The following is a 21571-nucleotide window of genomic DNA, read 5'->3' on the forward strand; positions in this document are numbered from 1 at the left end:
AAATTTATGTAAATGTTTAAATTTTGTAATTAAATTAAATTTCTTTATTTTTGAAAATTAGTTCTAAGGTAGGTTTCGGAGCACTTGTGAACGCAACATGTAGGGGCACATGTGAACAGCTAGCATATCCTCTCCGCAAATATAAATATTATTGTAAGCTTATTATAAGAGTTAAAAGAGAGGTAGAGATTTATAATTATTATTTTGCTGCAATCAGTTGGTAAATGTATTTTTATATCATTACACAATTGCTAATTTTTTATTTTACCTTTTAAATTCGTTAATTAATAAATAGTTGGCTAAAAACTTATTGGTACATAATATGTGTACGGAAATTAAAGACAAAATATTTTCCTTTAACTAAAAACTGAAGTTTAGAAAATTTTTTAAATTCATCATCATATTATGTAAGAAGCTTAAACGCACTATATAACAAAAATATACTTTACAAAATTAAATATTCTTTGTATTATTTAGTCTTATAGAATTTTTTTCTTGTTGATCCATTGATTAGAACATGCTATGAAACTTTAAAATTTGACAGTGAGCAGAGTTCTATAATTCAGAAAAAAAATATTTTCTTAATGACACCTACTGTGCAATTCAAACTGACACAGTATAGGTTACAAACCCTTGAATGCAATTAGTATATACGTATATGTTTCATTATAACGAGTTTTTTGATGAAAAATGATGCTCGTCCTGCATTTTTCAACCGTGTTCATATGTGCCCCAAGTCTTTTCACATCTATCACTTATAGGGGCACATGTGAGCAATTGAAGACTTTTTTTATTAAATTCCATAAAGTATAGAAATAATTGTTTAAAAAACCCATGGCACAAAGAAAACACTATTTAATCATGGGGACCCCTTTTAGAAATTGAAAATATTTTCTGAGAAATTAAGAAATGAAAAATGTATGTTCACATGTGCCCCCTTTCCCCCTACATAAAATGAAATTGATTGTTCAAGGTTACTACCAAGTCATAGCAAGAAAGTAGAATTTACTACTTAAATTTTATTATTTCGGTTCAAACTTGTTCGTCATCCTGGAAGCATGTCATTGTAAAAATTATTTCAGATTATCGATTTGTTTCCTTCAAAATAGATAATTCAAGTAGTGCAAAAAAATAATTCTACAGTTACCTATTTGCCTCACATTATGAAATTTGACATATAAGTAGACAAGTGATGTCTTTGTAATTTAAATTTTTGAGGGAGGAAGAAACAAAGGTAGTATTTTTGTGCTTATTGAATTTGAACCTTGAAACAGTAACTATCTTAGCACAACAAAATGTTTTCTAATTTCTTAAATTGATATTGAGTAACTTTAATACACTGTTTGAAAAATCCTTTTGAATTTCTATAATGAAGTACTAATTTGCTTTTTTTCACCTAGGAATGATTACTGACCTCTACATAGATGTCTATAAATTTAAAGGCATGAATGTCAAATCCAAAGTTCCTGCTCTACTGCAAATACTAAACAATTATGATCTTGAGGCATTAATACTATTTTTTCAAGCTATAAAGTAAATTATTTTGCAAGTTTTTCCTTTCTAAAGGAAGTTGAGTGTTTGTACATTCCACGTAGCTAATTTGTAGAGTGCAATTAGGTGCTGTGAGATTTTAATAAAAGTTCTCAAATAATAATGAGCCAACTATAGGTTTGTTTTCTTATGTTAAAAATTTCAATGATCAATCAGTACAATGTGATGTATAAAAATATTTATTTTATGAAACAAAAAGAAACATTATATATGGCACTAACTTTTGACTAGAATTCTTTGGAATTGAATAAACTTTTTACAAAGATTGCACACTTACAATCTTTAAGGATAATTGGTTTCAAACATTCTAAAGAAAACATATTCTTAACAATAGAAGTATCATATAGGCACTAATTTGCATGGTGTACAGTTTAAGTATAGTACTGAGCTTAAGGATAAAGTGAGAAAATACAAGTGATTTACTGTGGATTAAAAAATATTAAATACAATGGAACATACAACATGCATCTTTAGCAATTAACATTGGTTATTTTCTATTTGCCTTTATCTTTTGTGCAAATAATACATATTTTTTTTTCCAAAATACATAAATAATAATAATACTTAACAAATTTTATAAAGTACAACTGTTATGTTTTCGTAATAAGATACAAATAAATAGAACTTGCACCTTATAACATAAATTAATATGGGTCTAAACAAAACTTAAAGTTTTAGCACTTTTTGAAGGAGTAAAACAATAAAATTAATTTTAATCAAAAAAAGGGAACAATATCAAAAGCAAACACTAAATACAAAAATACTTTTATATAAGTTTTCAAATATGAACATTTTTATTTTCCCAACTATCATTCTTCAAATAGAAGATATTGTTCATTACATATTAAAGTTACATGAAAAACAAAAAGATACTTAACATGATTATGCTAAATATATGCATCTATTAATACACTTCATTTTGAGAAATAACGGAATCGAGAAACACCGATAATTTTGACAAACAATATCGGTGGTATTATTTCATAAAAAAGCATTCATGTGGATATGAAAAAAATTCTATGCATAAAAAGTTGATCTGATAAATCAGCTTTTATCATATAGTAAAAGTTTTTAAGAATAAAGTATAAAAGTATTTTCTAATCAAGATAATGACTTTGTGAAGAGAAGAATGATTATTAAAATATTTTACTGACATTGTTAGAAAAAAGAAAAAATGTGTACAACTTTCATACACAGTCACATTCAATTACATGAATCAAACATGAGTTTCATAAAATATGAAAAGTAAATAAAAGAATTTTCTTATATATCGTAAGAGGTTAAAAAAAACTCCATCAATTACATATAGGAACATTTGTATATCTTATATGTAAAATTATATACTTCAAAGAAAAATCAAAGAAAGAATTTTTCTGAAAGATGGCTTTAATCACATACATTGTAGATGTGGAAAAATACATAAATACAAGTTCTTTTTGGCAATTTCTAGGAATTAAGTGCTTTCATTGGCTTCACTTTCAAAATGGCGTTTCAGAGGTTTGATAACCCTGGACAGCACTTCTTCTTCAATTGAGTTACTGTCTTTAAAACCTTGATTTACAACACGACCTTTCATTTTGCTAAAAGTTCAAAAATATACATAACATTAATTTTAAAGAAATTTACATATCTGTGTAACTTTTATTTATTTTTAAACTTGTGCTTCAGCCACTTAATTCAATAGTCGGACCGCCACTAGTCAAACTGAGTTGAAAGAAGTAGAATATGTACTGTCCTTCAGCCACTCCTGCCAAGTAGTATCATATATAAAGTACTCAGAAACGTTAATATGGTGGTCTCTTTACCAGAGTAGGCCCCAGATATTTTGAACATTCTACCTTTCCTCTCTTGGCAGCCTAGTTCAAAGGTTTACAATTTATTCCCCTTATGTTCAAATTCACATTCAAATACCCTGCCTTTTTATGCGAAAAAATGCATCGACATGTGGGTCATTCTCCAGAATTTCAGCAAAATGAAAAAAATTTTGGTCACTGCACCATCTCTGATTTTTTTTCATATGCTGTACATACAAAGATATGTAATAAAGTAGCTAAAAGCCGTTTGCCAAAGAAGTACAACTTTATTTTTTCTTAAGTTATGGTGAGTTGAAACTAGGAGTTTGCCCGTTTTTGCAAAATTTAAGGCTTTGTTAAATGCCATTTTTTCACTTTGTTTTTGAAATATAATCATCAAAAATTTGAAGTTTTGAATTTTTCTCAAAAATTAATTGCAATTTTCGCAAAAGTTATCTTTTATGACACTTCTACTCTCATAACTTAAAAGGAGGAGTAGCATTCACGTTATTTTTCCCGAGGTATATTCTTCCAAGGTCCTTTTATATGTAATGTTAACATTATGCTAATTTCATTCTGTTATTCAAACACTTGAAAGTGAAGAAACTACCAACTCTGAAGGACTTAGTGAGGCATAAGTTTCAGTAAAAAGCAGTCTTTTCTAAAAATAAAGCTGAATGTCGGGATGTCTGGATCTCTGTGATGCACATAGAGCCTAGTCTGTTCGGCTGATTGTAGGATAGGGGTGTGCATGTCAAAGTTATTTTTTGAAAATTCGATTTTGTTCTTTTTCTATTCCAATTTTAAGCCCATTTTTTAAATAAAGTTGATAATATACAAATACAAATACAAAAGTGACGACCAGCAACAGGCTCTGGGCCCAGCTAGACTGGTCCTAGTCAATTTACAATCCCCAGTGAAGATCAATGGCCCTCTTAAAACTATCTACTCCCTTGCTCATTACCACCTCTTCCGGTAAGCTGTTCCAAGGTTCCACTACCCTGCTAAAATAATAATTTTTCCTAATATCCATGTTAGCCTGAGATTTAAATAGCTTAAAACAATGACCCCTTGTCCTGTTTTCAGTGCTAAACTTTAGCCCCGTAACATCTTTCGTTTTAATAAATTTAAACAGCTGAATCATGTCCCCTCGGTCTCTTCTTTGCTCAAGACTGTACATTTTTAGCCTTCTAAGCCTGGAATCATAATCTAAGTGGGAAAGTCCACTTATTAGCCTTGTAGCCCGCCTTTGAACCCTTTCCAATACATTAATGTCTTTCTTAAGATAAGGAGACCAAAACTGAACAGCATACTCCAAATGGGGTCTTACCAAAGTGACGACCAGCAACAGGCTCTGGGCCCAGCTAGACTGGTCCTAATCAATTTACAATCCCCAGTGAAGATCAATGGCCCTCTTAAAACTATCTACTCCCTTGCGTATATGGGTTAGAAATATTTCATTCACATTTTTAAGTGTTAGATCGTTTGAAAACTTGGAATTTTCTGCAAGATGAAGTTTGTTTGAAATTTCAATGAGCATTCAGAGAGCTGTAATCGTTTAAATAAAACCAAAATCCAAGGCTTACCTTAAGCAAGCCATACAATTCTAAATGATCGTAAATCAATTTGAATAACAGAGTGAAATCTGATGATTCTAAACATTACATATAGAAGTTCAAGTAGTTAGCAAAATTCATGTAAATGCTGCTTCACAATTTTAAGTTATGAGCTGTTGCTATTTTTGAAATGTTTCAAATTTTAAATGGTTATTTTTCAGATACAAAGTGAAAATAAAACCAGATGTTTTTTAAGTGTATGTTTGTATACTGATATATTATATATATTTCTTAAATTACAGTATTATTTCTTTCCCTTTATGATTTAATTCTTTTTAAAACTAGTATTTTGCTTAATAGACTAGTATTTTGCTAGCTGTCTAAAGCAGGGTGCAAAATACTAAAACTAGTATTTTGCACCCTGCTTTAGACAGCACTTGTAATTTTTCATACCGATTAAACCTTTAGTTTATAGGAGAAACGTTCAAAGATTTCAGTAGGTTTTTTTTTTTTGCAAATCTATACTAGTTTAAGAAATATATGGCCTTATTAAAGCATTAAATTTTGCATAAACAGGCTAACTTTGACTCACCATAATTAAAGAAAAAATAAATTTAGATATTTTCTGTAGATGGACTTTAGTTTATATTTTTCTCCAAGAAAAATACAGAAAAAAAATTAAAAATTGTCTGCCAACCCCCATACTGAGCACTTAATTAAAATTATTCAGTTCAGTAGATTTTAGCACATTTTATTTTAATGCATAACTTAAGATATTTTATTGCTGCCAATTTTAATTACATAACCTTTTTAATTTTTTGGAATCAACTTTTTTAAAAATGGCACAAAACTAGTGAAGTAACTAAAACACTACTTATTTGAATATTGTCTTCAAAAAAAAAAAGCAAATTTAGCAGGAACAATGTACTCTATAAAATGTCAAATATAAATTTTTGTTAGGTTGTTGTCTTGTTATTGAAATCAACATTAACCTGAAAATTTCAAATGGCAGCCAGTCATTTTTATTTAAGAATCACCATAGAAATTAAACCTTGCATACTGATGTTAGTGTTACAGTTAAATCAAAAAGTATTTATCTCATAATATTGAAATAATTTTAGGTATGGTGGTCAGAACCAATTAACAGAAAGGTTTTCACTTCTTCACTACTTATTAAAATTAATGAAATTTTATAAATTATATACAGTATGTGTGATAAAATTAAACTTCATACATAGTGATAAACAAAAATGTGCAAACAAAAATATATGGTCAAAACTATTTGCTACATATAAACATATTGTTAAAAACAGTACTTCTCAGTTACTTTTTATGATGAATAAAAATAAATTATTTTTAAATAAAAAAAGAAACAACTTCAAAAATCAAAGAGGAACTAAAAATGCAAAAAATAATTGGTCATACTTTTACAATTTCCTACCCAAACCTATAAATCAAATTTATTTTACAATTCAATAAGTAAAGATTTGGGTAGGAAATCATATGTTAGTATGACCAATTATTTTTTACTTTTTGGTTCCTTTGTTTTTTGAAGTTGATTCTTTTTTATAAAAAAAAAAGATTTTTTTTTTTGCTTTTTAGTGGCGTAAATATAAAATAAGTACGTAGGATAGAGTATGGTGCCTGACGGAGAGGCCTTCTTTACGTACATCTCGAGTAAGAAAGTGTCGAGCACAGGAGTCTAAAAACAACTAAGAGCACAATAGAGAAAAAAATAGAGCACAGCATCTCGGAGACTTTGGAAGACTGAAGAAAGGCTTTTTCAAATGCGCAATTATTTACAAAGAAAATTGCCTTCATCATCAGTTCCACTGTATCAAAGTATGTTTTTGAAAGCAAATCCACAAGTCACTAAAAAACAACAGAAAACAATTTGATTTTGCCCATAAAATTTGAAGAGTTTCCTCGATTTTTCAAGGATTTCATTTTCAGATGCTGATTTGATGACCATGGGATAACCTGGGATGTATACCTTTCAAAAGAAAAAGAATTTTCCAAATCGGTCTAGACGTGTTTGAGTTATAGGGGTACATATATAAAAAGATTCCGAGGAATTGAGAATATCTTTTTTAAAGTTGGTTTAAAAAAAAAAAAAAAAAACTCAATGCACAAAAAATTTTATATGATTGGCCCTAAAAACTAATCTTTGTTTCTCTCCAGGATTTATTTGTATGCTTATTTAATTAGAACCATTTAAATGTTAATGGTTTCCCAGTCTAATTTACATTTCACAATAATACGTGTCACGTAACTTGTGATAGAAGTCACATTTATCTTGGCCACGTTATAGATCAACACAGTACCTACTGTGATGTATGTATGAAGATAAAAATGCTACTAGAGCAATGATACTAAATGAATTTCCAGTTTGCTTCAGAGAAGTCTTAATGCAAAATTTGCAGTATGACTACTAATAATTAATACAGGGGTGATATGTAAATATCACTCTTCCACCAAAGACCCTCAAAGACTCCCCCAAAACAAGAGCCTCCCCAAAAAAGGAAAATATGCCTCAGAACCGCCCCCCCCCCTAGCCCCTAGGTGGGTACCCCTGATTCCTATTAATGTTTTATGGTATTTTCTTCAACACTGCATAAAGAAACCTTTGTTTTATGGCACTTTCTTTAACAATGAGTTTTATATTTAATAAGGAAATTAAATGAAGTTTGTTTTTTGCCTATTACTTTTTTCTAAAGAACAAATATGGTGAAGCAAAGGCTTGGGGCCTAAGTTAGACCGCCCCTATCCATTAAACAAAAAAAAAAACAAAATCGTTTTGCTAAGTGAGACGCTATGAATTTACAAACAACAAAGCACGAGTTTGAAATTTGAAGAGTTCCCTCAATTTCTCAAGAATCCCTCATACCCAGACTTGATGAGCATTAGACAACCGGGAGAAGTATACCATTTCAAACAGAAAAAGAATTGTCCTAATCGGTCCAGGCCTCTTCTAATAATCGGGGAGCATAGTATGTAAAAAAAATCCGAACAAGGCTGTTAATTAGTATTGCCATAACTGTCAATTAAACTGACGATGTCATGAAATATTAAATCAAGAATACTTGTCAAACTTCAGAAATTAGACATCAGTTATTATATATTTATTAAGGAATACAAATTTAATCATCGGAGGCGGGGGGGGGGTGTCTTCAATTAAAATTTTTAACTGAAATGTGAAAAAAAAGGCAAAATTTTACTGACCAAATAAAGATATTCATTAACAAAAAATATATCAAATTAAATAATTCAACTAATTTCGTAGCAAAACACATTTTATTTTTACTGATTTGCTACATGAGTAGTGACGTAAAATACCCGGGTATTTATTTTTAGGGGTAAATACCCAGGGTAAGGAAAAGTATTACCCAGGTAAATACCCAAAATGGGTATTTACCCAGGTATTTATTTCAAAAATTTATATTCAACTAAAATGCTTTTCAGTGTGTATTCCACTATGTTGTACAACCAACCATATACAAAACAATAAATTTTTGCCCAAAAATTGTATTTTGATCACATATTTAAAGAATTATTGTGAGAAACAATTTAGCAATCTAATATGATATTCACATTAAATGTGTTACATATGCCTATTCAATGTTGATAGCTAAATTTTAGATATAAAAAGCCATTCTATAAAAAGTAAAAAGCTTAACTGGTTACAAAAAAAAAGCAAACATCAATTTTTTTAAGGTCCTAGTCTTTTATAACCTAGTAATATGTCCCTGCATGACATCAAAATGTAACGAAATGTCAATAAAAATAGTTTGAATAAATTTTCATCATGAAGTACAGAGGAGCAAATGCAAATGAGCAAGGCAACAGAAAACAATATTTTTATTTATTTATTTATTTATTTATTATTGATGTGAAAACTGTTTCTATATTTGTCACGTTATCACTTAAACAGCAATAAAATAAATAACACCATAGTCTTAATAATTCCTCAGTTTATTCTTCCAAACATCCCTCATGCTTCCTTTTTTTTTCATTTTGGATATGACTAACCTAGATAGTAATTTTGAAATCCTGAAGTTCATCATTGAACTGCTTATGCTTCTCCAATTATGACATTGAAAGGATAGATTCTTTGGTTCATGATATGTTTCTTTCATAATTTCATCAAGTCTTTCAATAAAAAATAATATGAACTGTGTAATATATATGTATGTATCAGTTTTACCAATTATTTCATATTAAGATTTAAAAAAAAAATTCCCATTCACTTTATGCATATTTTGTAAAATACCCAGTGTTTGGGTATTTGCCCATGCCTTGGGTAAATACCCGGGTAAATACCCAAAAAATATTTACCTACCCGCTGGGTATTTACCCGATCCACATCACTATACATGAGTAATAGATACATTAGTAAGAATATAATTAAAATTTACAGACGGCGCCATGAAAATCAAACATCCCAATGGCGTGAGAATTAAATATTGTTCCAGACAAGACCCCTCCGTCAAGAAAATGCACCATTCGCGGCAAAATCATGTGACCAGTGACATATCACTCAGCTGACGCAAGTTGGATTACGTAGCCACTATATATGAAATTCCAAGTTTTTTAGATTTCTCCAGGACCCCTCATCAGATCCAAACAAAATTACTATGGGACCATCTGGAAAGTATACCCTTTCAAATAAAAAAGAATTTTTCAAATCGGTCCAGGCGTCTTGGAGAAATCAGAGAACATACATAAAAATGCGCAGACGAATACATAACCTCCTTTAAAGTCAGTTTAAAAAAATATGTCAAAGAGAAAACATTGACACATATCTATAAATTTTAGCTCAGAAATACGTTACATTTTTTAAAAGATCAATTGATGTGATGTATAAATATATGTAGAAAGGATTTAGAGAGAGAATCATTTTTTATTAAGGTAAAAAATTAAACAGGAAAGATAATTGTAGTTAAATTAAGACTGAAAAAATTGATTTGATATTTAATTTTCATCAAAAACTGATCACAGTTAGAAAGAGATTTCTGGAGATGCAACTTTCCAGTTATTTCTAGCAGAGTTGGCTGAATTTTTAATTCTTTATAAAGCTTGAAATTATCAAAAATGAAATTATTTTCCAAAGTTAAATGTCTGATGAATATGGGTTTTAATTATTTTTAGAGATCCATCTAATAATATAGGGTTAGCATAAAAGAATATCCGGTTTTAAAACTTTATATTTCATAAAATATTACACTTACCACAATAAATGATACATAAAATTAAAGATAAAGTGTACAAGTTTTTTTGTACATACAGTACGTATCGAAATGATAGGTCCACCTGCATTTTTCAAAGTTTTGACTCTTTATTGAGAATAAGAATCACTTTTTTGGTACAGATAGTTAATCATTAATTGTTATAACTATTTATGAAGAAATTTCGTAAAAAAATAATTCCTTTTTATTTCATACAAATTTTCATTTTTAGACTGTTTCGAAAAGGTAGGTTCACCTTCAGAAATTTTGCTCTAACCACGTTTATTTCCAAAACATTTGCATAAATCTGGTTGCTTAGTCTTACTGCGAGATTATGCTGTCTGCAGTGGAGGTATTTAAACAAATTTAAGCATCACATTGTAAGCAAACAAAATGGGTTGTCGTTGCAGTCTTTTACTAGTTGAACAAGGGAAAATGGAAGCATTTAACAAGTGTGGAAAATCAAATAGAGAAATAAGTAAGCTTTTAAATAGATTGCATGATGTTGTAAACAATTTTTTGCGACTTAGAAATGCTTATGGCAGTAAAAAATCATCTGGCCGCCCATCAAAAGTGACACCCCGACAAAGAAGGACTATCGTAAAGGACTTAAAAATCAGGAATAGGTAGACAACAAAACCCTCCAATATCAAAATCTGCATTTCATAGAGTAGTAAAGAAGTTTGCCAATTTAATTTAGGTGAAGAGGGAAGCGGCTCCAAAATTAGACTAAAAAGCACAAAGAAAAGAGATTGAATTTCACAAAGGAAGTGATGGCCTGGAAAAAAGATTGGCATCGTGTGATATTCAGTGATGAACAGAAATTCTCGAAAAGGCAAGCTGGTGGTGGTTCCGTTATGGAATGGGCTGGATTCGGAGGTGCTGGAAAAACTGGTATAGCATTTGTAGACAATCGTTTGAATGCTGCAGGCTATCAACGGAATTGCTTGAGCAATATTTTCTTCCATAATCAGAGTACATTTAGGGCCAACAAAATAATGCTCCTGTGCACACTGCAAAGTCCACTTTCAAATGGTTTCTAAATAATGGTGTACATGCTATCGATTGGCCACCTTGCAGCCCCGACCTGAATCGGGTAGAGAACATGTGGGGTATACTCGCAAAGAGTGGTGTATGCAGGCGGACTGCAGTAGGACAGTATTGCAGACTTGAAAAAGGCTATTTCCAGAGTGGTCAAAAATCGAGACAAATTGAATGAAAAAATGTGTAGAAACCATGCCAAATAGGATTTATGAGCTTATTCAGAAAAAAGGTAAAAACAGTTCTCTTATTAATTCCACATTGATTTGATGTTAAGCTCAATGGACCTAACTTTTTGGAACAGCTGTTTCATGTAAATTTTGTTTAACTTATTATTCCTATTATTTGTATACTCTTCATGTATTATTTTACATAGAATGAAGCAACTTAGTTTATAAAATAGTACTTTGTACATAATAAATCCCTTTTTACCTACATAACTCTTGATTTTAAGGGTGAACCTATCATTTTCACACATACTGTACGTAACTACTAAGGCTTTGTGGATGCATCACCAAAAACTGTATCCCACATCATTAAACCGGTTAAGAATTTTTCTCTAAACCGATGCATCAATACTGCTTCGATGTATAGACACAGGTCCTGGGTTGCTGCCATTTTAATCTCTAATTTTTTCACACTAATGTTAAATTTAGCAGTAAGTCAATTCAATCTGGCTGAAAAATGAAGGTGCGAAAAGTTAGACCTTGACTTCCTTCCCTCAAAGCATATAAAAAGAAAGGCACAAACATGTATGTGTTTAGTCAGGGGCCAATCCAGGATTTTTTATATTACCACCTATTTTTGTGAATATATTTAAATGTCATCCTATTTTTGTGAGTATATTTAATCATCATCCTATTTTAATGAATAATATTCATTGTTCACTTTCTTTTAAACAGTAGATGTTAAGCTACTTAATTTGGACCAAAAAAGTCATGTCATCTTTATACTATTAATACGTAAAGAACTTATGTTGTCAACAAAAATTATAAATTACTAAAAATATGAAAAAAGACTAATACTCAACAAAAAGGATGTAGAAATAACATACAACATACCTGAGAAAATGTGAAGACTATTTTTCCTCCTTTCATAATTGTAAACAAGTGTGTAAAGTAAGTGTTCTAGTTTGTTCTTGTATTTTCTTTTTATTTAAGTTTTCCATCACTGAACAGCTTGGAAAGGACTGTATTTTTGAAATGAGAAAATTGGAAGAATAAACATGTAAGTAAAAGTAATCCAAACTCTCATTGAAATGCCCAAAATGAGTTTTTCTCAAATTAAAAAAAAAAATCAAACATTAGACAAAAGGGCCATTCCATGATGAAGAAGGCAAAGAAGTTCCAGAGCTATTTAAATGAGTTGGATAAAAAATTGGTTCATAAGGGCATAGAACCTGATTTTTTCCCTTGTTTTTTTAATGCCCCTGCTTAAAAAAAAAAGATTCAAATGATAAATAAAATTAATGTATGATAAATCTGTGAGATCAATTTTTTAATATGTCAACAGTCTAAAAATAATCACCCTTGTGGCAATTTAAAAAAAAATTGTACCACATCAATTTTTCAAGCCATGAACAATTAATATTATTCAAAAGGGTATTAAATCAGCAAAGCTCTGGAAATTTAACCAAGAATAGAAAAAAAAAGTTTAAAAAAATAATCCTGTGATTTTCAGAACATTTTCAAAAATCAAGTATTAGAGCAGTTTGCTCATGAGTTAATTTTCTGGGCCATTGAGTATGATATTCAAATGCCAGTTTAATGATTTTCGGGAAAGATTACTCTGCTGTAGAAGAGGGAATGATCATACATAGGGTTAGCAACTTCATAATATTTGGAAAATCCTCTCAAATAGTTGGTTTTTTCTCCAAAATAGATAATAAATTTGAAGGCGTGATTTTTCCCCCCTAGGATTAGATTTACCTTTGCTTTTTCATTTTTTCTTTTAATAGCTTTGCATTCTCTGTTTTTTCAACGGAAAAATAGTAAGAAATCAGATCAACTCATTTATTTTTCATCAATTCTTTATCAAATAAATCATCTTTAGGTTCTTCTGGGAAAACATGGAATGCTATAACGATGATCCAACATTTGTTTTAAATGCTTCTCTGGTTCTGTTTAAAATCTTCAAAAAATGGATTAATAAAATTTTCCTTAAACTGTAAAAGAACCATGGCCTGATTACAGTATAGACCAACTAGGCCGTGGCTTAGGGCCCCCAAATGGCTTAAATTACTTTAATATATGGCTAAAATTGTTTCAACGTTCAATTGTTTCAAATTGTTAAGTTTTGAAGTTTTAATACAGGGGGCTCCAAAAAAGCATTTGGCCCAAGGTCTCTCGTTATCTTGATTGGGCTCTGAAAAGAACATCATCTGTAAGACTTCTAAGTTTTTCACAGTTTACGACTTAAGGCTGTTCTTTTTTCTATAAAAAAACAAAAATTCTTTGCTCTTACTAAAGAAAGTTGCTTTCTGCAAGTTGTTACACAGATCCTCTGCCTCCTTTACAATTGTTTCAACTTTGTTTTGGATGCAGCTGAAGTTTATTCTGTCTTTTTGGAGCCATAAATTTAATTTATCACCCATGTTTAAAAGATCAGCCAAAAACAAAATTGTCAAAAAGACATCAGAGCACAATTATAATTCTTGGACCCCTTTAACTTCAGGTTCTTTATTTTTCTCAAATATAGCATTAAGAGTTTCTACTATTTCTTTAAATCTTGATGTTACTCTCTGACAGGCATGTCAGACATGTGACTCAAACAGAAAGAAAAATACTGAAATTGCTTGGCTGTGTGAACTAACACAACACTGTTAGTATATTTTACTACAACTGAAAGCTCTCCTATGTATTTTTGTGTCTATGTAGCAGACTATTTTAATTGGATGCATGAAATTAACTGGAATATATTAAATTTAACTTCCAATGCCCCCTCCTTTTTTTCTGCATACAATACTTTGCTCTCAAAAAATACTGAATTCAGTAAAAATACTGAAAAATCACATGTGTGGCATGTCTATGTGACAATTCTCTCTGAGCTTTGTCTTTGCTTTCATCTGCAAATAATGCATATGCACCACAAGCTTTTAGCATTGCCAGTGAGCATTCTTCAGCCTAATAAATTCTATACAGAAAAACAAGAAAGGTAAGTTGCATTTTTTGCACTTGTATCTAAGTGTAACTTAATGTCTGAATCTCCAAGATCACAGCCTAAAAATTTAATTACACTTTCAAATTATCCGAAACTGCCCATTGCTTTGGGTACCATACTCTAATGAACTTTGTCATTAGTACAGCATTTTGTTCTTGTTTTTTTCTTTTTCTTTTAAATTCTGAAAAACAGACACCTTTAGAAACTTTTGTCGAGCTCACTGAATTTGGTGCATTTTGCTTCCTACGTGAGATTTCATAAATTGAGTAGGATGCCCTTGAAAATTTACACCAACTGTTGCCCAAGGTCCTTCTTTTGCAGAAATAACAGAACAAATTTTGCACAAAAATCCTCCAGCTGAACAGCTATGATATACCTAACTTTTACTTTTCTCATATTTTAAGACATTAGTCAAAAGTTTCTTCTGAATTGCTTCTTTTTTGTTTATTGCTACTTAAACCATTTGGGATAGGTGCATCATCAACAATAACAACATCACATTCATTGATGGCAGTTGCACATTTTTCAACAATTTCAGTATTAGCGCAGTATTGTCAATGCTATCTCCTTCATTATTTTCAAAGGGTCATAAATTTCCTTCACTTGAAGTAGCACCAACTAAAGCTACACCAACAAAAGCCGCCAGCAAAATAGCCTAGAATTATTAAAGCTAGCTGCACTTAGAATTACTGTCATTAATTGCTGTTGCATTTGTTTCAACTGATTTAGTACTAGCATCTATTGGGTTGTTCGGAAAGTAATTTCGTTTTTTCCCGTCAGAGGACTAAATTACGATTTTTCGAAACCAACTTCACACTTAAGCCGCATAACCATTATATGTCTTGAGAGCTGATATTGCAAGGCTTGTGTGTGAAAAAGTTCTATTAATTCTACGCAGTAGTTTTTGGTTGGTGCCCTTTTAAATATGGAGAGCAATAAGCAGCATTTTCGTCATATTTTACTTTTTTACTTCAGAAAAGGTAAAAATGCTGTCCAAGCGAGAAAAAAATTGACGGATGTGTATGGAGAAGGCGTGTTAACAGTACGCCAGTGCCAGAACTGGTTTGCAAAATTTCGATCCGGCAATTTTGATGTCGAAGATGCACCAGGTCTGGAAGGCCGGTCGAAGCTGACAAAGATGCGATAAAGGCATTAGTTGATGCAAATCGGCGAATAACCACACGAGAGATCGGTGAGAGATTAAATTTGTCGAATTCGACTGTTTATGGCCATTTGAAAGGCATGGGCTTAACCTCGAAGCTCGATGTGTGGGTGCCCCATGTCCTTACGGAGCCTCACACAAGTTTGGTCACTCGCCAAAAACTTTTACAGCTTGAATGGGACGTACTGCAACATCCACCATATTCTCCAGATCTGGCGCCTTCCGACTACTATTTGTTCCGGTCCCTGCAAATTTTTTTGGATGGCAAAACCTTTACCTCAAATGAAGATGTCAAAAACCACCTGAACCAGTTTTTTGCCAGCAAGGACCAAAACTTTTATGAGAGGGGAATTATGTTACTGCCAGAAAGATGGCAAAAGGTGTTGGATCAGAATGGCCAATATATAATTTAATAAAATATTTATTCATTATACGAAAACTGTCTTTCATGTTCCCCAAAAAAAAACGAAATGACTTTCCGAACAACCCAATATTTTGTCTGTAAAATGCTCTTGATAATGAATAATAATAATGATAAATGATAAATGAATTTACATTTATTGTCTATCTTGTGGTCTCTAACGCTTTACATAATGTTTATTTCATGAATTTCCCAATCCAGTCGCAGGTTGTCCTCTTTTCATAGTAATCACTATATTGGCGAAAATTTAATTAAAAAACAAGCTCCCAACACTCTGATTCAAAAATGAAATGAACTCGTGATGCACAAGGCATGAAGTAAACAAATGGACCCCTTGGGCTTCGCTTCATTTCAGTTTGTTCAAAACTCTTCTTCAGAAATGACTTCGTTTCACTTCGCTGATGCCGAAATGCCACTGGCAAAGAAGGAAAGAAAAAGCAATTGAAAGGGAAATACCTGGGAATGAATGAATTTTCGTCAAAATGCTTTTCTTTCTGTAAATTTCTCAGTTTTTTTATTATTTTTGAATTTTTGTGAAAGTGATGATTTTTTTTAGAACTGTAAAATGGAACAACTTTGTGCTAAAGGGGCAACAATGGGCCACTATTGCCATGGTGATGTTTTAGCTCTCTAGTGGCTTTTTTTTCAAACTTACAAACTCCAAAAAAATTCATCAGGTAGTGTAACTATTTAAATAGCTAAAGACGCTTTATCAGATTGCCATTGTTGTTGTACATCTTAGATAACTTAGTGGTTCTTTGTGCATGATTTGACTCACTTGTGAAAGAACCAAAAGTCTCCTTTGGGCAGACCACTTATACTGTTTTCCAAAATCTGGTTAGTTCATTTACTTTAGTATTTTGTCAATTATGAATTAAGCTGCTTGTTGACTTAAAATGTTTCATAGTTTTCACAAGCTCTCAACAAGTGAAACTCAACAGGTGAAGTCAACAATGTGAAACAGCCAAAAGTCTCCTTTGGGCAGACCACTTATACTGTTTTCCAAAATCTGGTAAGTTCATTTACTTTAGTATTTTGTTAATTATGAATTAAACTGCTTGTTGACTTTAAATGTTTCATAGTTTTCACAAGCTCTCAACCTTTATCGGAAATGAGAATGTTGGGGTACAACAATGGGCCGCCTATTTTTCAAGGTTTTTAGTGGCTTAGAGCTTCATTTTATCCTCTTTAGGGATGCTTCCATCATATTTTGTGCTATTTATTATAAATAATGGCAAGAAGAGACAGAAGAATGCTTGGAGGTTGCCCTATCGCCCATATTCAGAGGAGTTTTTGCAGAAGGTGCTGACTGAAATCCAGACCAAATATAAACTGAGATAACTTATAAAAATTATTTATTTTAATGAGATTTTGAATGTGAAATGTGATTTCACATTTCAGTTTTCATGTTGATCTTGTTTCAAACTTGCCAGACCTACATATTTTCTAAGACCTAAGTATAGGTACCTAGCCTTTATATAGGTGGGGAGATTTTTCTAGTTTTCAAATGTTTCTACACTGGTGTGCAAAAATTAAGGACGAAGTCGAAAAATTAGCATATCAGCTGAATGAAGAGGCAGAGCGGACAGAAAGACCAATCAGGAGATTAAGTAAGGTGATGCACGGTAGCACATGCGCAGATATGCAGGCAGACGTAATGGGGGAGTGTCTGAGTAGTATAAAGCATGTTGTCGGTGTAAGATCAGTATTTCTGGCAAAGAGATTGCACGCCGTATAGCAGTAAAAATCGCACCGAGTTGCTGCCTCAGCGAGAAATGGCGAATAATCAATCTGTTAGACGACATCTGGATGCTTTTACCCGAGGTCGAATCATTGGAAAGTTGGAGGAAGGCCGCAGTGTGACAAGTGTGGCTGCAGAGTTCGAAATTGCTCACACATCATTTCACGACTTTGGAGACAATTTCAAACTACAGGAACAGCTATCCGGGGGTTCAGTAGTGGTTGTCTACGAGGAACCACACCCGCAGATGACCGGTATATTGTCTTACAGGCCAGAAGAAACAGGCGGCAGGCAGCGGCAGAAATCGCTAGACACACAACACAGGCGACTGGACGGCGTTTTACCGTGGCCAGAAGACTGCACGGTGGTGGTCTGTTTGCATGACGCCCTATATGGTGTGTACCTCTAACGCCTGCCCATCGGAGAAGGCGTTCTCTGTGGTTCCGGGAACACCGGAATTGGAGACAATGAATGGGGACGAGTACTCTTTACAGATGAGAGCAGATTCAGTCTGAGTAGCGATTCTCATTGCATACTCATCTGGAGAGAGCGGGGAAGCCGCAATCATCCCTCGGACATCATTGAAAGGGACAGGTATGGAGGTCGCGGTGTTCTCGTTTGGGGAGGCATCATGCTTGGTAGTCGTACAGACCTTCACATCTTCGACGCAGGTTCAGTCAATGGGGCCCGTTATTGTAACGAGATTCTTCTTCCATATGTGCGTCTTTTTAGAGGCGCTATGGGTCCACAGTTCCTTTTCATGGATGACAATGCACCATGTCATCGCACAGTAGCTGCCGAACAGCTCTTAGAGAGTGAGAATATTAAACGTATGGATTGGCCGGCGCGATCTCAATCCCATTGAGCATGTATGGGATTTTCTAGGCAGACGCTTGGCTGCTCGTACCTCACCACCAGTAACGATTCGGGAGCTTCGATTGGCGCTGCAAGACGAATGGGCAGCAATGCCTCAACAACTCATTGACACCCTCATTCTCAGCATGAGCAGACGCTGTGAAACTTGCCTAGCAGTCGGGGGAGATCATATCCCCTACTAAAGACCGGATGTTTCTTGCTGGACACCCATCACAGGGATGTTTCGGCCTTCAGTCGCATTGCGCTCCATGCTACTTTTTCAATAAAGCTTCTTTTTATCCCCCTGATTTCTCTTTTAGTAAGTGTTGCTTACATTATACATGTCCTTACATATTGGGGATCTTACGGTATTAAATGTGTTGATTTGGAGTGTACAAAGTTATATTGAAAAAACCGTCTCGTCCTTAATTTTTGCACACCAGTGTATGTCAAGAACTAGGCAGATAATAAAGAACGTTACCTACATTTACCATGTTGAACTGAATTAATCACTCAAGACGACAAGTGATCAGTAAACCTTAAAAAATTGAAAAAAAAAAAACAGGTAAATCATGGACTAAAAAAATTTTTTATACATTTTCCATCAGAGGGCAACTTGTAGCCTCAGACAATAGGCAACATCAAGTTTTCAATGTTTTCAAGGTTAAAATGAAGGGGGAAAATTCCCCTTCCTCTTCTTTCCAACTGAGATTTTTTAAAAACATTTTATTTGAAAGATGAGATGTATAGCTACCATTGTCTCAAACTTGTAAATCAAAGATGTACATGGAATTTTCGTTGAAGACATCAAAAAGTGGCCCGTAGTTTGACCATTTTATGGTATGTCTGTGAGATAGCGATTTTTTACATTATTTTTGTGAAGGTGCTGCTTTTATTATTTTATTTTTGTGAAGGTGCTGCTTTTATTATTTTATTTTTGTGAAGGTACCAATTTTGCCAATAGGATTTTTGTAAAAGTATCGATAAGCGGTAGCAAAATCGTCCTGTATTGGGCCCTGTTTTAGTTATCGACGACAAATATATTGATGAGATAGTAAGTTTATCATATTGTGGGGTTACAAGTGAAACCCACCAAATCAAATACAATTGATTTTCAGAATTTTAGCTTTTCTTGATCACAGAAATCAGTTCTTTTGACTGGTGAAATGTATTATGTCATAGCATATATATACTTTTAAATATTTCAAAGTTTTGTAATCACATAGTCATACAATTGATGATAATTAGTCCTAACCGTATCTATCGTTAGTGTAATATAAAAATAAACTTATGAGAAAAAAGACTGTTCCATGATTTTGAAGAAAATGCCAGGGCTTTAACTTTTTTGATAAAATAATAGCAGTACAAAGTAGACAAAGCAAAAAAATCTTTAATCAGCAGTTACTCAAAACCATGTTTTTTGACTTAGTGTGTTTCACTTGAAACCCTACAATATAATCACTTGCTAAAAAAAAGCGAAATTTAAAGGCAAAATAGTGACAAAAAATGTAGACCTGTATTTTGGTGCAATAATCAGTGGAGTTCCTAGCACAGGTGTCACACGGGTCGGTAAATCGTAGTGTCACCTTCCCCCCCCTCCCCCCCCCCCAAAAAAAATTAAAATATTTTATGTAAATATGAAGTTTATACAATTTTCTGAAACAACCCATTCCTATTTTTGTGGCATAGCATAAGTTTGGAAAACAAACATAAACTAAATCCATTTTACGTCAAATTTACCCTGTAACCTCCTTCCTCCACCTGTAATATTGGGTATTCTATTTTTGTTAAATTTGTTAGATTAAATATAACTCAAGAAATTTAAGTGGAAATTTTCAGAGTTAAAGTATTTAGATTTTGTATAAACTATGAAATCCTATTCAAGTGTCACCCCCCCCCCAGTGCGCCCCCCCCCATTGGTTATAAGAACTTTTTTTAATGCAAGAATGTGTGAACTGTTGAATGGAATGCATGACTCTGCATCCATTTACGCACATGTTTTTGCATTGAAAAAACAGGCTCATTGTAATCTGAAAACTTGTCTTTAATATTTTCCACTAGCTTCTAGCTCTGCTTTTTTAAATAAATAATTTTTTTCTGGTGCTGGAATCTTTTAATTCTTATCTGGCATAATATACAATTTTATACTTTGTATATATCTTGTAAAATTTAAATAAGCAAGTTTAAATTTAAAAAAAATAAAGAAACATTGTGATGCATTGCTACATCGTGATGTAAGGTTGGGGATGCATCACAATGTAGAAATTCCTATATCGCCCAGCCCTAGTAACTACTTAAATGTGCACATTCCGCACTAGAGCAGCCAGAAATTCCTTCTGGAGGGAGTATTTTGGTCACAACAGTCCTTACATGTGTATTAACTATTGTATTAGGTTTGGCAACAATGTTAAAACCAAGACCTCATGGGGGTGTTCCCCCCCCCTGCCACTTTGGTGCACCACTGACATTCTGCAACGCTGGATTGTCTGTGCAGGTGATGATGATTTACCCTTTATGCATTGGCCAGACAGATCTGATAGCCTAACCCCATGTGATTTTTTAATGAGGTTTTGTCAAAGAAAAGTGTTTATACATCACCATTATGTACAACATTTCAAGATCTGAAAGATCGCATGTTACGAAAAATTGACAGTGAAACACTCAAAAGTGTATGTTAGATGTGTGTTGTGCTACGAAAGGCGCACACATCGAATGTTTGTAAGTGAAAAGAAACTTGGACAGCTTATCTTTAAGTGTAATAGTTCATCAAATATAAATTTTTAAAACCAGGATATTCTTTGATGCTAATGCTGTACTTCAAATCATTCAAGTAGTGAAAATTAATGTAATTTTATTCAGAAAATATTACTTTTCGACCACCCTACTTTGAAATCTTGGACTTTGAACTTTTTCAAAAAAGCAGAAAATAGTAAACACTTTCCTCCTTATTTCAGACTTGCATATGTGCCATCGCTTTTTTTTTTTTGGTGACCATTTAAAAAATTGTCTTTTTTTCTGTTGCTATATCACATTACACTAATAGTGTCATTCCATATCAAATCAACCA

The 21571-nt window shown here is 32.6% G+C and overlaps 2 protein-coding genes across 2 annotated transcripts in view; one reads left to right on the forward strand and one right to left on the reverse strand.

Annotated features, from left to right (window-relative positions):
• The window catches only part of LOC129218341 (Bardet-Biedl syndrome 7 protein homolog), a 122929-nt gene extending 121281 nt beyond the window's left edge, over positions 1 to 1648 (forward strand). The window contains exon 20 of the mRNA XM_054852580.1: positions 1401 to 1648. Coding sequence (XP_054708555.1) covers positions 1401 to 1537 — 137 coding nt within the window. The 3' untranslated portion in view covers positions 1538 to 1648. The remainder of the gene's footprint in view (positions 1 to 1400) is intronic.
• An 80-nt stretch (positions 1649 to 1728) lies between these two features.
• The window catches only part of LOC129218730 (DNA (cytosine-5)-methyltransferase 3A-like), a 130450-nt gene continuing 110607 nt past the window's right edge, over positions 1729 to 21571 (reverse strand). Inside the window, exon 17 of the mRNA XM_054853053.1 lies at positions 1729 to 3131. Within this exon, the coding sequence (XP_054709028.1) occupies positions 3005 to 3131 (127 nt within the window). The 3' untranslated portion in view covers positions 1729 to 3004. The remainder of the gene's footprint in view (positions 3132 to 21571) is intronic.

Source organism: Uloborus diversus, chromosome 3 (assembly GCF_026930045.1).
Source record: "Uloborus diversus isolate 005 chromosome 3, Udiv.v.3.1, whole genome shotgun sequence".
In the NCBI taxonomy this organism is placed as follows: domain Eukaryota; kingdom Metazoa; phylum Arthropoda; class Arachnida; order Araneae; family Uloboridae; genus Uloborus; species Uloborus diversus.